Here is a 14,138-nt window from a genome sequence, read left to right as displayed (position 1 = left end):
TATAGAGCCAGTAACAAAATCTTCTAGAAGGAGCAAATTATATTAGCCAATTTCACAAGTCAGGATCTTTGGCTGAAAAAAAGAAACCACGTTTAGGTCGATGAAGCAGAAAAGGAATTTATCAGAAGGATACTGGGAGTTCAGAGAATGAATGAGAACTTCTTTGACCTGGCAAACCTGCAGTAACCAAGTAAAACTCAGCAGTCAAAATCATCAACCAAGGTCACACCACAGGAAGAGCATGCTTAGGAAACTGCTCTGCTAGCAATGCCACTGCTACCAGCTGATGGAATGAATTCTAAACTGTCCTTGCTTCTTTGCATCTTTCACTCCACATGCAAGTCCCTAGTCAAGTGTATTTGATTCACACAGCTTGGGTGACAGCTGCCAGGGGTCCGGGACAGACAGTGTATCTACAAGATATGTGTATGCATACAAGTTAACACACACAGCCTTTCCAGCTTTCTTTCTCACTAAGAAACACAAAAAGGCAATAGTGGAAGGGGCTTAATGCGTCTGCTCGAACAGGCACGGCCTGATCCGGAAGTACGGCCTCAACATGTGCTGCCAGTGCTTCTGCCAGTACGCCAAGGACATCGGCTTCGTGAAGTTGGACTGAGTGACCTTCCACGAATGGGTTATTCGAGACATCTACCGACGGCAGAAATGATGCTAGTTATTTGTACATAAAAAAAAAAAAACTTCAAAAAAAAAAAGGAACGGGCTTAAAATGGTAAAGAGACAAAAGAAACAATAAAAATCACTTTAAGGCTCAAGTGGTAGAATGTTCAACACAGGAATTCTGCCAGTCTTCCCATTAGTAATAATCTTTAATCATTCTGCCTTCTTCCGCTTCATTATTCCAAAAAACATTTCCTGAAAGTAATTTCACAAAGTACAAAATTTTTAAAGAAGAAAATTTATAACCTTTCTCAGGTAATCTCCCTTCCAATATTTTGTCATTCAAATGTCACAACACTTGCTACAACCATACCTAAACACTCACTATCCCACTAAGGGAAACAGAATTTACTTAAATCACAACAGTTCCAAACAAGAATAGTATGTTACAGAAGTACATTTATGACCTAATGCAATGTGACACATTAAATTCTGGCTGTAAGATTCAGATAAGTAAGATTTATGTAAGTACCAGAAACTATAAGGTTTTAGAACCAGCAAAAAATGTTTTTACAGCATTTGCTCCAAATGTCACTGTATCAACTACACAACGAAGAAACAAGCCACTTCGTAGTGATAACTTTTATCAAATAGTTGCAGCTACGGTTACTCTGACAGGCTCCAATTTCCTATGAATATAAAATAGGCTATTTGTGACATTTAAAAACTATACAGCTTTTATAATTGAGAGATTTAACAGTAGTAACTACTATATCATGAGACATACATTTTTACTTCAAGTTCATTTTACTTACAAGCATTTCTAAAAATTTCTTCTCAAGAATAAACTTTGCTTCCAATCCAAATATTACTTTTAAGTTAGAGGAGTGGACTCTGGATCTAGCTGGCTCTGCCATGTACTAGCTGTGTGACTTTGGGCAAGTCATTTCACTTCTTTTTGCTTCAAATTCTTATCTGTAATTTGGAGACTACTGGAAAGTTGATGATTAAATGAGCGAATATATGTAAAGTACCAAGAATAGTGCCTGGATGTTTTGGGGGTGGAGTGACCGCCTGGCCTACAGTGAGTACTCAATAAGTGTTAAGATTAAAATGCTTAATGGTTGGGGGGGATCAACAGGGGGAAAAAGGCACTTTTGAGAAGAGAAATTTTCAGACCAAATAGGCTGAGATAATTATTCACTAGAAACCAAAACCAAGAAAACAAAACCACTGCAAACCCAGCATATTTAGCTTATTTTTTTTTTTTTAAGGAAGATTAGCCTTGAGCTAACATCCATGCCCATCTTCCTCTACTTTATATGTGGGATGCCTACCACAGCATGGCTTGCCAAGTGGCGCCATGTCTGCACCCCAGATCTAAACCGGCGAACCCCGGGCCACCGAAGTGGAACGTGCGAACTTAACCGCTGCGTCACCAGGCCAGCCCCTAGCTCAATTCTGTTATAATAAAATAAATATACACTAGGAAGAAATGAAGGACAGGAAACAAACTACCTGGAAAAGTTAATACTGAATTGGGTAGGGGAGCAAACCAAACACTCCATTTTACAAGCATATCGAAGGAGGGTAAATAATCATACAATTAACTCTATGCTGCTCGAGAGAAATTTAAGAAAACGATAGAGATGAGAACCACTGAACAAAATCCCCAAATGCACAGAATCACCTACAAAGTCTTTTCCTCACTTTCCCCCTAGCAAACTCAAATCTTAATCTATGCTTCTATATCCAACTACCAAGTTATAGGAAATCAGGAAAATCTAGAATGTGGGAAACTCTACAGGACAAATGACTGGTTTCTTCAACAAAGGGCAAGGGAAAAAAACATACAAAGAAGCTTGAAAGACTATCAGTCAATTACAGTGTGTGGACCTAGATCCTGATTCAAATAAACTAGAAAAAGTCAACAGTCAAGTACTATCCAAGAAAACAAAATCCAAAAATCAAAGAATTCCACTTGCAACAATCTGTTTACATTTTACCGAATTTCACTCGACAGGTAAAAGAATGTCTATTAAAGACAATTTCATACAGTTTATTTAACAACTATGAAGTGATTACTATAGTCAGGCATTATTTAAAAAACTCTACAAATATTTCATTTATTTACCACAATAACCCTATGAGAAGGTACCATTATCCCAATTTAACAAAGAAAGAAACAGGCATAGGAAACTCACCTAAAACTCCCCCAAGGTCACAAAGCTGTAAATGGCAATGCTGAGAGTCAAACCCAGTCCATAAAGTTGGTGCTCTAAATTACTATACATGACTTCTCTCTACATGATGTGGTGGTAGAAATCAAGCTTTAGAAGCAGAGAAAACTGCCTGAATTCCCATCTCTCATTACGTTATACAAATTACTTAACTTCTTGGAACTTTTGTACGCTCACTTGTAGAAGGGTTAATATCATCCATTTTAAACAAGTCTGTTAAGGAATAATGAGATTATATATATTGGACCCCATTACAGCCTCTAGCTTACAAAGCCCACAATAAATGCTTCCCACTACCCTCCCCACCATACTTAGTAAGACTAATTAAAAAGTAGAGCTAATAATTCATAAACACATAGCAGGTACACTGGAATAGCTCCACCTTTTAACCAACTTTTCAATATACTTATAAACTTCAAGGACAGCAATAATTCAGAAGAGAATTTTTTATATATAATGAAATTTAAACATAACCAGCAGAAACACGAATCTGTAATCTAAATTTAAAGTATAGCCAAACTTAAATGAATGATTTTTCTGAAAACAAAATTTATTCCACAAAAACAGACCTACTGCTCATAAAAGTGTACCAAAACTTTGTTGATGCTCCTGATTCTCTAGCCTGACATCTGGTTAATACAAGGCAAAGTAGTTTTATCACAGAGAAGGAAGGTAAACTAATGAGTATGTTAAAAATGAACTCCTTTAAGAAAGACAGCTTTCTATGTTGTTATCCTGTGAATATTTTTACGCTTATCTGTTAAACTACTAAGTTCTTTGGTGGCAGGACTGTTTTATGGTCATCTGGGCATTCCTACCCCTGGCACACTGAAACTAGCACCATAGTAGCCTCTAGCATCTCTTAAAATTTGCCCAATAGATCTATTAAAGGCTGATTATTTGCTTTAGTCAAGGAAAATAACTATTAGATTCCTTTAAATGTCTGCCTAGTATATTTGAAATCACCTATAAAAATTCAATTTACATAACACTTGCAATATTTTATCTCATTAGTTAAGATACACCTGTAGACAAAGAAGTTCAGCTCCTCTTACTGAATCATTTTTCAAATTTGATTGTAGGCAGTTTTGTTTTGGGCAGACTTCAGCGGGAAATAAAAATCAGAATCTGATTTAGAAATAACTTGGGCAGCTAGGTCTCAGCACAACCACATATTAAATTACAGACAATAGCAATAACTATATTACTCGTGAGGAGGTATGCACCACCTAGATTCCCCCCACCACCCGCTACCATCCATCTGAAAAACCATTAATACAAACACCAAAATTTCCCTTTTTCATGAACTACTTTTTTAGTTGGGATCCTTTAAAATTTTTTGTGCCTCTCATCTTTCCAATAGTCTTATTTCCATGGTTAAAGGCAGCAGCCATAATGGTTAAGCATAATGACTTAGAAACAGACTGCTACGGTGTGAATACAGACTCTGCTACTTACTAGCTGGATGAGTCACTGGACTTATTTGCTCAATTAAAAAGTGGGAATAAAACAATATCTACCTCACACAAATTAATAAATATAAAGCACTTCGAGCAACAGTCCATGGCACATTAGAGTTATCACTATTATTAAGTGCATACAATTAAGCATAAAACAAAGATATGCAATCTGCTGAAGTATGATTCAGAATTGTGCATTTTTCTCTTTAACTGAGCATTTAAAAATGAATAAGCAAAAGCGTGTCCCAGATTTCTCATCATTCCAAACTTACTAAAATGGTTGCATGTGCCCCTTTCAGCCAAGCTTTTAAACAGCCGCTAATGAAAAATCCAGTAAGTCGAATTCATTCAAAATAAATGGCTTCCTAACATTGCCCCACAAAATTTCAAGAGCTCTGAAATCAAGTGAATGAGAGTTTATATCAATACATACAAACCGTTTTGACTACCCCGAAAAAAAAATTAGAGTTAAGTTCTCACCTAGGTTTACGGGTCGAGTAGGCAACAACGGCAAAACACAAAGCAACTGACATATGATTTTTAACCTTAAATGTTTTTCTTGTACAAACCACCAAAATAATTTAAGAACAACAAAAAAAATCCTAGTAGAACTGACAAAAATGAACTTTTGTGCTGAAAGAATGTCGGAAGGTAAATTGAAACTGACTCCCTAAGAAAGACGACTCTTTATTTTACTATTAATCCCAAAGTTCTCATTCACAATTAGCATTTTATTATTTTATCTTTTAGACAGCCTGCAACTTGAAACTCAAGCACCTTTCCAAACACCGAAGTTCACTGTTTTTGATTTCCATTCTATGCCTTTTGTTTTCAGCTAAACTTCTGGATCTAATGGTTAAAAAAAAAAAAGCAAACAAAAAGACAGGCTTTTGTTTGAAAGGGCACAACAATCAAGAACCCAGCATCTAAGTTTGTTTTCACTTGTCGTCTTCCAATTCTCTAATAAATGTCCCAAACTTAACAGTACTCTAGTTCCCCTTCAAGTATTACACATAAAATAAAAGACCTTACAAAAGGCCGGCAGTTCAAATTACAAATCTAAGTCTACCGAAGACTACCAATCAACTACTTTTGGATGGGATTTACAAAGGAACGTGACTTCTGTTACTAAACTAAAACACGAACGAGCATTAACTCCGTTTTTCCCCCGGTAAGTAATAAATACCAAAGTTAGGAACAAGTACTTCAACAAATATGACAAAGCAACCTCAGAGCACAAAGTTGGCTAATAAAATTAACACCACAGCACAATTTCAAAACCATAAGCAACTATAAAAACAAAAAACAAAAAAACCGCACCCACTCTTATGTAAACTTTTGGTGTAAGCAAACTTCTTTAGCCTCACCTTTGTTTTCACCTACCAAGGACTCTTCAAGATGAGACCCCAATTCCAAGAAGGCCAAAAGATCAAACGATTCAGTTGTTGTCCCCGCAGGAGAAACAACTAAACATTTAAGACATGTTAACGTATTTAAGTTACCGAAGCGCACGGCACTTCCCCAAGCTACAGCCATTTTAGATTCAGCCTTTCCTTTGAATTTCACGGCGGTGGGGAGAAGTAGGTTTAAAACAGAAAAAAAAATCCTCGTTGAAACACTTCAAGATCCACCAGCTTTTTTTTCGGGGGAGAGGGGGTCGATAGGTGCTAGACAGACAATCTAAATCAACGAAGACCCCTCGCTACGAAGGAGAACAGCAACGCTGGGGGGGTTACAGCTCCTCTTTTCCCCTCAAGACACTCCAAATTAGACTTAAACACGATTTTTTCCTCCTTAGATTTTCCTTCATTGGAAAACAAAAGCCCTTGGCTCCAATTTAAGAAGGAAAGCACAAGAAGCCCGTAAACCGAGACATTCACCCACCAAGCCGGAACGCCTGGAGAGGAGCCAGAGAGCCGCAGGTGAGCGTTCGCCGGAAGACCAAAGTTGAAGTCGCGGCGCTCCGGCCGAGCCGCGGCGACGCTCCAGTGCAAAGCTCCCCAGCGGGGGGAGGTGCCCCGGCCGAACCACACGACCGAGGGCTCCGCTCCCCGCCCCCGGGCCGCCCCACACCCAACCACCTGTGTGAGAGCCTCCTTTAACTTGTCTCAGCAGCCGGCCGGTTAAGGCACCGGGCGGAGCCCTGCTCCGGGAGGACTCAAGATCCCCTACTGCCCAGTTGTGCGGGACTCCCACTCACCTGGCAGCGACGGGGTTCCAGCTAGGGACCAGACGCGGCGTCGGAGGGCGCGTCCCCAGCTTCCTGATCCGGCAAGAGGTGGAGGGCCCACAACCATAACAAAGCTCTTCCCAAAATGGCTGCCCGACCCACACGGCCCAGGAGGGGCAGAAAGGGTGGAGGGGGAGGAGCGACGACAGCCCCGCCCTCCTCCAATCCGACCCCGCCTCACATACGCCCACCACTCGCACCGCCCACAGGGGCGCACGCGCACGCGCACGAGCCACGTTCGGGTGACCCTGCTGGCGCCTCGCGCCGTCAACGCTCGGCCGCGCGAACGGCGGTTATTCCCTGCCCCGCCCCCAGCTCCTTTCACCGCGGCTCGGGGCGGCGCGCTGTCACCCCCGCCCCTCTGCAGAGTTGAATACTCTGCCTTTCCTCGCGCCGCCTCAGGGGCGGAGACCAACTGAGTTTGGTACTCCCCTTCTAATCCCCCTGCCCAACACGAGGGCCTGAGCGCGTGTAAATGAGTGGGTGTGTATATATGTACATACATGTACCCGTTTTTCCCCGCCCCTTCGTTCTTCACCCTCCCACACCCACCTTTGGGCAAGAACGCGTCCCCAAACTACCTCTACAAGTACTAGCAAAGCGGTTTCGTAGGAGCTTATGTTCCGATGCCTTCCCACCTTCCGCTCCTTCCTTCCTTAACGCGCGCGTGTCGTTAAGACTCCAGCCCCCAGCCGGCTACACGGCCGGGCTCTGGAGTCTTGAGCGGCTGGCGCGACGCGCTTCCCGCTGGGAGTGGTAGTTCCGCCCGACGGCTGGCGTCACGCCCCCGGCCCAGCGCAGGACGGATTTCTGGTCCGAGCCTGCCCCTGTGCCAAGGCGGAGAAGTTGTTTCTCCGACTCAAAGTCTCATTGGGTATCGCACGACGGGAAGAAGCGGCGCTGCCATGACAGACGAAAAAGGAAATAAAAATGAAAGGCTATCGCGACTAGAAGAATTCGCTGTGAGCCCATCCTGCACGGGAAGCTAAGCCATAGGATGGCCGGGAACCAGAAAGCTAGACTACCTAGAATCTGGGGAACGGAGAAACTGGCCGGCGTGGGCCCCTTAAGCTCCCCTATTAGTTGTCTTCGGGAAGGACGCCCAAATTGCCTGCTGCTGTTTCCTTTCATAGACTGAAATGGAGGCCCAGAGAAAGGAAGGGACTTGCCCAAGGTCACACAGACAACAAATAAAAGTTAAAGCGAGAGGAACGGGAGGAATGATCTAACTTCTCGGATCACCACCAAGCCCAGGGCTCTTATCACTACACCTTTCGTGGGAGTGCAAATACTCCCCCTTGTGCTCTTTATTTCTCAATGAAGGTTCCAGGTCCTAGCAAAGAGAATGGAAGTACAAACGGGTTTTTTTTCCCCCATAAATAAGATTAGTAGTTCAGGACCCTAATGCTACGTGAGATGTGCCCCGTTGAACCTAGAAACCCTGTTGTTTTGCAAAGTAAAAGATGAGTTCCAGAGATGGCCAGTAATTTAGCCAAGTCACACTTGGCCTAGACTCCAAATCTCTCCTACCTTCCTCTACCGCCATTACTGTTTCAGTAGTTTCACCCTACCTTCCCAAACTGTCCGAGGCCGATTCTGCTGGCTTAGAAACCTGGAATAGAGAGGCAAGGACCGTTCTGGTACCCCACAGACTTCACAAGCCGTCTTCCACCAGAATTAAGATTTTAAACGAATGGCCCAAGACGGAAAGCCGGGCGTCGGAACCAGTTAGCACTGGTCCAGTCCCCACCCGGACTCATTTTTGTCGGTGCTCAGGAAGTGGGGGGCTGTCTAACCGCACTTGCCGGAAGTGCCTTTCATGAGCACCTGGCTGCTCACGCAGCTCATCTTTTCATCTGCTGGCGCGACGCTGGCAAGTAAGTAGCAGGGCTGCTGTCACAAGTGCTGGTTGGGGAGCGGGCTCCAAGGGTTGGGAGTAAATAGAAGTCTTGGGCACTGCCTGGCAGCTTCCCGAGGATCTTTGCGTCCAAACTCCGCCTTCTTTTCTCAGAGGTCGGCTTTGAGGCTTGCAGCTCGAACTCTGTCCTTTGGGGCAGTGGAAATATTGAGCGTTTTCACCTAAGTTGAGCGGATTGACCCTTGGGTCTTTGTCCTTGATTACCTCACTAGTTGCCGTCCCCGGGCTTTACGCTATCATTGTTTTTTGCTTTAATACTCGTGAGTTGGAAAGCACGTGTCACGAGGCATAGGCTACTCCTAAGGTGGAGGGAGCGTTGAGATTTTAAGTGGAGTGGTCTGGAAAGCCCTTACACAAGCAATTTTGAGCAAAAGTCAGTGTGTGGGCCCGGCAGATGTGTGTGTCTGGGAGTCCGGAAGTGGATGTGGGTGTCATCTAAGATCTACTCAAAGGCCCAAAATAACTTAATTCCTATTTGTTTCCTTATGTATAGAATAAAGACACTGACTGGTATACAGATTTCTTGAACCAGCCCTAAGATCTGTGATCAAGAATTTAGTTCAATATTTTTTTTAATTAAGCAGCAACTGTGGGTTTTGGATTTTTTTAGACACCTTTCTCCTGGTCAAGAGTAGGACTCATGCAAGACAGATCTGGAGTCACATTCTCACTCAGCCACTTACTGGCTGCTTACATTAGACAGGGTTCTTAACCATTCCCTCCTGTGTAAGGTGGGAATAATAGCTAAGATTTTTTGAGTGCTTACTTTGTGTCAGGGACAGTTGTCAGCTCTTTACATTAATTAACTCAATTTTTATGACGACCCTATGTGGTTATTATAATCCTTATTCCAAAAATGAGTGAACTGCACCATAGCAAGTTTAAATAGCTTGTGCAAAGTCACGTAGTAAATAAGTAGTGGAGCCAGGATTCCAACCCAGATTGTGTGACTCCAAAGTATGCACTCTTAACAGGCTACACTCTCTTATCACCAGCTGATGAGGTTATTGTGAGTATTAAATAAGTTAATGCATATAAAACACATAGTTGCAGTGCCTGGTTTACAGGTAAATTGTATTGATTGCTACCATTAGTATTTTGAGCTGTAAACTCCTAAGCTCCAAAATAGATAACTAAGGGGAAAAAAGAGAACAGAGAACCTATGACCTTCAGTTTTAAAGATGAGAATACTGGCACTTCAAGCAAGCAATTTACCCAAGGTCACACAGCTGGGAAATGACGGAGGTATTCGTAAAATCCAGATCTTCTGTCTTGGTGCACTAATCTTTCTATTACACCAACAAGCAAAAGCTAAATGAATGGTTCAGAGAAGAAAAGGATCTATTTACTTAATGTGTTACTGATTTTTTGAAAACATTAATGATTGTTTTCAAAGGAAACTGTGTTATATGGAAGAAATTCTGCTGAGTTACTACTTTAAAAAAATTATGTATAAAATGAAGAAAATTAAGTGACGTCTTGTACACAGCAGCATGCTTCTGATTCAGCCCCCCCACTTAGCTGTAAAACTACATTAATCAGAACTGTCTGGCATCTTCCTGAGCAAGACTTTCAACTGGGCCCAGTATGCTTCACTTCATCAAGAAGTTTTCTCAAGCATCTTCAAAGGTTGGTTTATTCAGCAAATATTTGAGCACTACCTGCCTCGCTTTGCTGGGGCAATAGCAGTGAAAAAGAAGACAAAGATCCTTATTCTCTTATATTCAGATAAGGAGAGGAAGAGGTGGGTAAAATAAAAATAAGTAAAATATTTAATATGTCAAGTGGTAAGTGCTGTGGAGAACTATAAAGCAGGGAAGGAAAGCAGAGAGTGTCGACAATAGATTTAGAATTGCAGTTATAAACAGGGTGGTCAGAAATGAGGGAAGGGGCCATGGAGGTAGCTCAGGGAAGACCATTCTAGACAAATGGGAAAAAAGGCCTCAAGGTGGAATCATTCCTACCATTTTGAGGAATCACCAAGATTCTTAAATAACTGTTTCATTTTTTCTTTCATCCAACACTTTTTGAGTTACTGTTGATCTGTTCACTAGTTGAAGTCTGGAATCTGCTCACTAAAGCACAGAATCAGCAGGAAAGGTTATTACTTTGACCATGTACCAGGAAAGGCACTGGAGATTTTTTTTTTAAGGCAAAGAAAAAAATATGGTCCTGGCTCTTGAGTCTGCTGAGACAGACAAGTAAACACACAATTTAATTCATTGTGAGAATTATGATGGAAGTGTGCATAGGGTACTTACTTATAGGAGCATTAAATCAGATTGGCGAAAGCTTCAAGCTGAATTTGGAAAGATAAGACGAGTTCCCTAGGTAGAAAACTAATAAGCTAGAGTTCTAGGCAGACATGTGGAAAGGCACAGAGCTATGAAAAGTGTGCATTGTCTACAAAGCTAAACTGGAAGGTAGATTGCTTTTCTATACATAAAATAGCATTCCCACAGTAATTAGTGCTGCTGCTTTTGCAATTTATAAATAAAAAAGTTTAGCATGCCAAATACAAAAGACTTAGTCTTTACTTGTTCCTCTTTCAGATTTTTCTCTCACAGGGTAAGATTAGTGGTAGGCAGAAACATCACTGGGTTCTATTCAGTAGTTTCCTTTGCATGTTGTATAGCTGTTTAGTAGTCTTAGCCTGTGATATTTTCACCCTGTAGTCAGTTCAACCTTTCTGTAAAGTTCGATATGCCAACAGAAAGCATATGGTTTGTTTTTATGTTGTTTCAAATTGGGATTAACTAAGACATTTGGTGATTTTTTTTTTAAATCTGTTTTTTCCTTCTGGTTCTATTTTCTCTATAGATGCTGAAGCACCCCTTCACAGTCGGACTAGGTGCCAGCAGGAGAATAGATACGTTTTCTCTCAAGACATGTCTCCAGCAGAACTTTTCCCCTTTGTTTCCAAGGACTTGGCTTTTCCCAACATTTCCAGTGTGTATGAGCAAGACACAATACTATCATACTTCCCCGTGCAGCTTTAAGAAGAAGCAGAAGCAAGCAGTAGTTCCAGCCAGGTCCCCGAGCACCATGACTTACCTGCCTGACAGCCCAAAGCCAGCATTATATATAACTCTGGCAGGACTAATCCCCTTCATTGCTCCACCACTGGTCATGGTGACGACAAAGACTTATATCCCCTTATTAGCTTTTACTCAGATGGCTTATGGAGCCAGTTTCCTGTCTTTCTTGGGAGGGATCAGGTGGGGTTTTGCTCTGCCAGAAGGTAGTCCAGCCAAACCAGACTTCCTCAATTTAGCTAACAGTACTGCTCCTGTTTTGTTTTCATGGTTTGCCTTCCTTATTTCAGAAAGACTCAGTGAAGCTATAGTCACAGTAATAATAGGTTTGGGGATAGCATTACACTTTGAACTTTTTCTCTTGCCACATTATCCCAGTTGGTTCAAAGCCCTGAGGATAGTAGTCACTTCAGTGGCTTTTTTGTCATTTTTAATCACTTTACTAGTTAAAGATATTTATCCAGAGAAAGGACCCAAGAGACCAGGTCAAGCAGAATAAATATAAAACTATGAGGATGATGTTAGCATGCTGGCTACAAGCCTTGTAAGGATGTGTTTTGGCATCACCTTTCTGTACTTCTCCTATTTGGCTCTTTTTTCCCACCAATGGTAATTTATTCTTCACAGATTATTTTTCATTTCTAGAAATCTTTGTTTCATAGGAATTACTTAAGCAACAGCTTGAAAACCCATAATAAGTCCTTTTCATGTAATATTAGGTTACAGTTCTCATTCAGTCTTTTTATGAATTATGCAGTCATTCACTTAAACAGTTCAGTGTTTTAATTGTTTTGAAAAATGCAAAATGATTTTTAAAAAGATGAAAAATCCCTTTTGCTAGAGCCTTGTGATCACTGGAAAAAAACACACACGATTCTCCCACTTCAAGAGGGAAGGTTCGTATCCATGAGTGTCTAAAAATAATAGGTGGTTCCAGTGTGGAGTTTTCATTGCAGTTGCCTCTGGGCATTGCATTTCCAAGCTCATTTTACCTGGTATCACCTAGTTATATGAGCTGAAAGATCTGTGGCTCTAAAGTCAGTAGGGAGTGTCACAAGGAGAAGCCATGTTCAAAGAAAAGCTGGATATATTTTCCAGTTTTTATCAGGATATTTGGCAGAGTATTGATGCAACTTATCTCCTAATCATGAAACATAACACCAGCTGGTCAAAAATAGTTAAAAGAATAAAGCCACTAGTACATATAAATTAGGAAAAGTCAAGCTGGAGCCACCTTGATGTTGTAAAGAGCAGGGCCATCTAGTTTTACATGTTGACTCACCTTTTACAATCTTTTTTTTTTTTAAAAGATTGGCACCTGAGCTAACATCTGTTGCCAATGTTTTTTTTCCCCAAGCCCCCCAGCACGTAGTTGTATATTCTAGTTGTGGGTCCTTCTGGTTGTGCTATGTGGGACGCTGCCTCTGCATGGCCTGATGAGCGGTGCCATGTCCGCACCCAGGATCAGAACCAGCGAAACCCTGGGCCACCGAAGCCAAGTGTGCGAACTCAACCACTCTGCCACAGGGTTGGCCCCAGAGAAGCTTTTTTAAAATGGCAAAAGCAACACCCTGGATTCTAACTTGAAAAGCTAGTCTCTTGGGAGTCTTAGTCTCATAAAAAAAGAAAAACATTTTAAATGGTGTAAGAATATAAATCAGGAAATGGTATCACCTGGTATGTGTTATTTTTGCATAATATACGTATTCAAATATTAAGTTAAATTTCATAAGTAAATTATATACATGTGATTTCTACTCTAATGATTCTTGCTGTGAAGAGATCAGGATCTAGAGTGGTAACATGTTTATTTTCTTACACACTTGTTATGGGTTGAATTACATATTGAAGTCCTAATCCTCAATACCTCAGAATGTGTCCATATTTGGAGATAGGGTCTTTATAGAAGTAATAAGGTTAAAATGAGGTCATAACAGTAGGCTGTAATGTAATATTACCAGTGTTTTATAACAAGGGAAAATTTAGAGACAAACACAAACAGGGAGAACGGGATGTGAATGTGAAGATTGCTATCTACATGCCAAGGAGAGAAGCCTGGAACAGAGCCCTCCATCTTAGCCCTCACAAGGAACCAACTCTACCAACACCTTGATTTCAGACTTCCAGCCTCCAAAACTGAGACAATAAATTCTGTTGTTTAAATTTCTGTGGTAATTTGTTACAGCAGCCCTAGCAAACAAATACACTATCGAGCTAGACCTTGTTCTGATCATTGAGAACCTTACCAGTTAAAGCCCATGGCTGCAACCGCCACACGATCCTTTATTAATGTAGAGAATAGTTTATGACGCCTGATAGTGAAGGAGAGAAAGCTCATACTCTTCAGATGATCTTTCACAGATTCTACTCATTAAGTGTTCCGGCAAGGAAACTCACTTTTCTTCTCCTAAACTGCATGAAGACTATACAAACTTAAAACTTTTCTCTGATCTCAACTAAATTCATTATCTTTCAGAATAGGGGCAAGTCATATTTTTAGGCTAATTGCCCAATTTCACTAAGCAAATATAGGTGAATGCATTTTGCACGTAAATTTGCAGCGTATGATTCTTTAAGTACATTTGATTTTAAGTACATTGGACAGGATATTTAGAAACATATTGAATTGTCGAA

The 14,138-nt window shown here is 41.2% G+C and overlaps 2 protein-coding genes across 10 annotated transcripts in view; one reads left to right on the top strand and one right to left on the bottom strand.

Moving 5' to 3' along the window:
• The window catches only part of GPBP1L1 (GC-rich promoter binding protein 1 like 1), a 52,959-nt gene extending 44,600 nt beyond the window's left edge, over positions 1–8,359 (bottom strand). Inside the window, exon 1 of one of the 8 annotated variants that reach the window (XM_044770692.2) lies at positions 8,123–8,359. The gene's annotated coding sequence lies outside the window, so the exon portion shown is untranslated. Of the gene's footprint in view, positions 1–6,205; positions 7,320–8,122 lie in introns of those variants that run through there. The other 7 variants (XM_044770690.2, XM_044770689.2, XM_070510026.1 and 4 more) reach the window with 7 other exon arrangements.
• On the top strand, positions 8,310–13,667 carry TMEM69 (transmembrane protein 69). Of its 2 annotated transcripts, XM_014862348.3 has the most exons (3): positions 8,310–8,428; positions 9,978–10,098; positions 11,290–13,667. In XM_014862348.3, the coding sequence occupies exons 2-3, from the start codon at positions 10,057–10,059 to the stop codon at positions 12,001–12,003; spliced, it is 756 nt and encodes a 251-aa protein (XP_014717834.1). In that variant the 5' UTR covers positions 8,310–8,428; positions 9,978–10,056; the 3' UTR covers positions 12,004–13,667. The 2 variants fall into 2 exon arrangements, with proteins under 2 accessions (XP_014717834.1, XP_014717830.1); XM_014862344.3 differs by lacking the exon at positions 8,310–8,428 and having other exon boundaries at positions 9,923–10,098.
• The last annotated feature ends 471 nt before the right edge of the window (positions 13,668–14,138 follow it).

Source organism: Equus asinus, chromosome 5 (assembly GCF_041296235.1).
Source record: "Equus asinus isolate D_3611 breed Donkey chromosome 5, EquAss-T2T_v2, whole genome shotgun sequence".
Lineage (NCBI taxonomy): Eukaryota > Metazoa > Chordata > Mammalia > Perissodactyla > Equidae > Equus > Equus asinus.
This window is presented reverse-complemented; position numbering and strand designations above follow the sequence as displayed.

What these genes read in the sequence shown, in the direction of transcription:
- TMEM69 (XM_014862348.3), top strand. Translation starts at nt 10,057, where the DNA reads ATGCTTCACTTCATCAAGAAGTTTTCTCAAGCATCTTCAAAG. An exon ending in TTTCTCAAGCATCTTCAAAG is followed by an intron (nt 10,099 to 11,289) that starts GTTGGTTTATTC and finishes TTTTCTCTATAG; the next exon opens with ATGCTGAAGCACCCCTTCAC.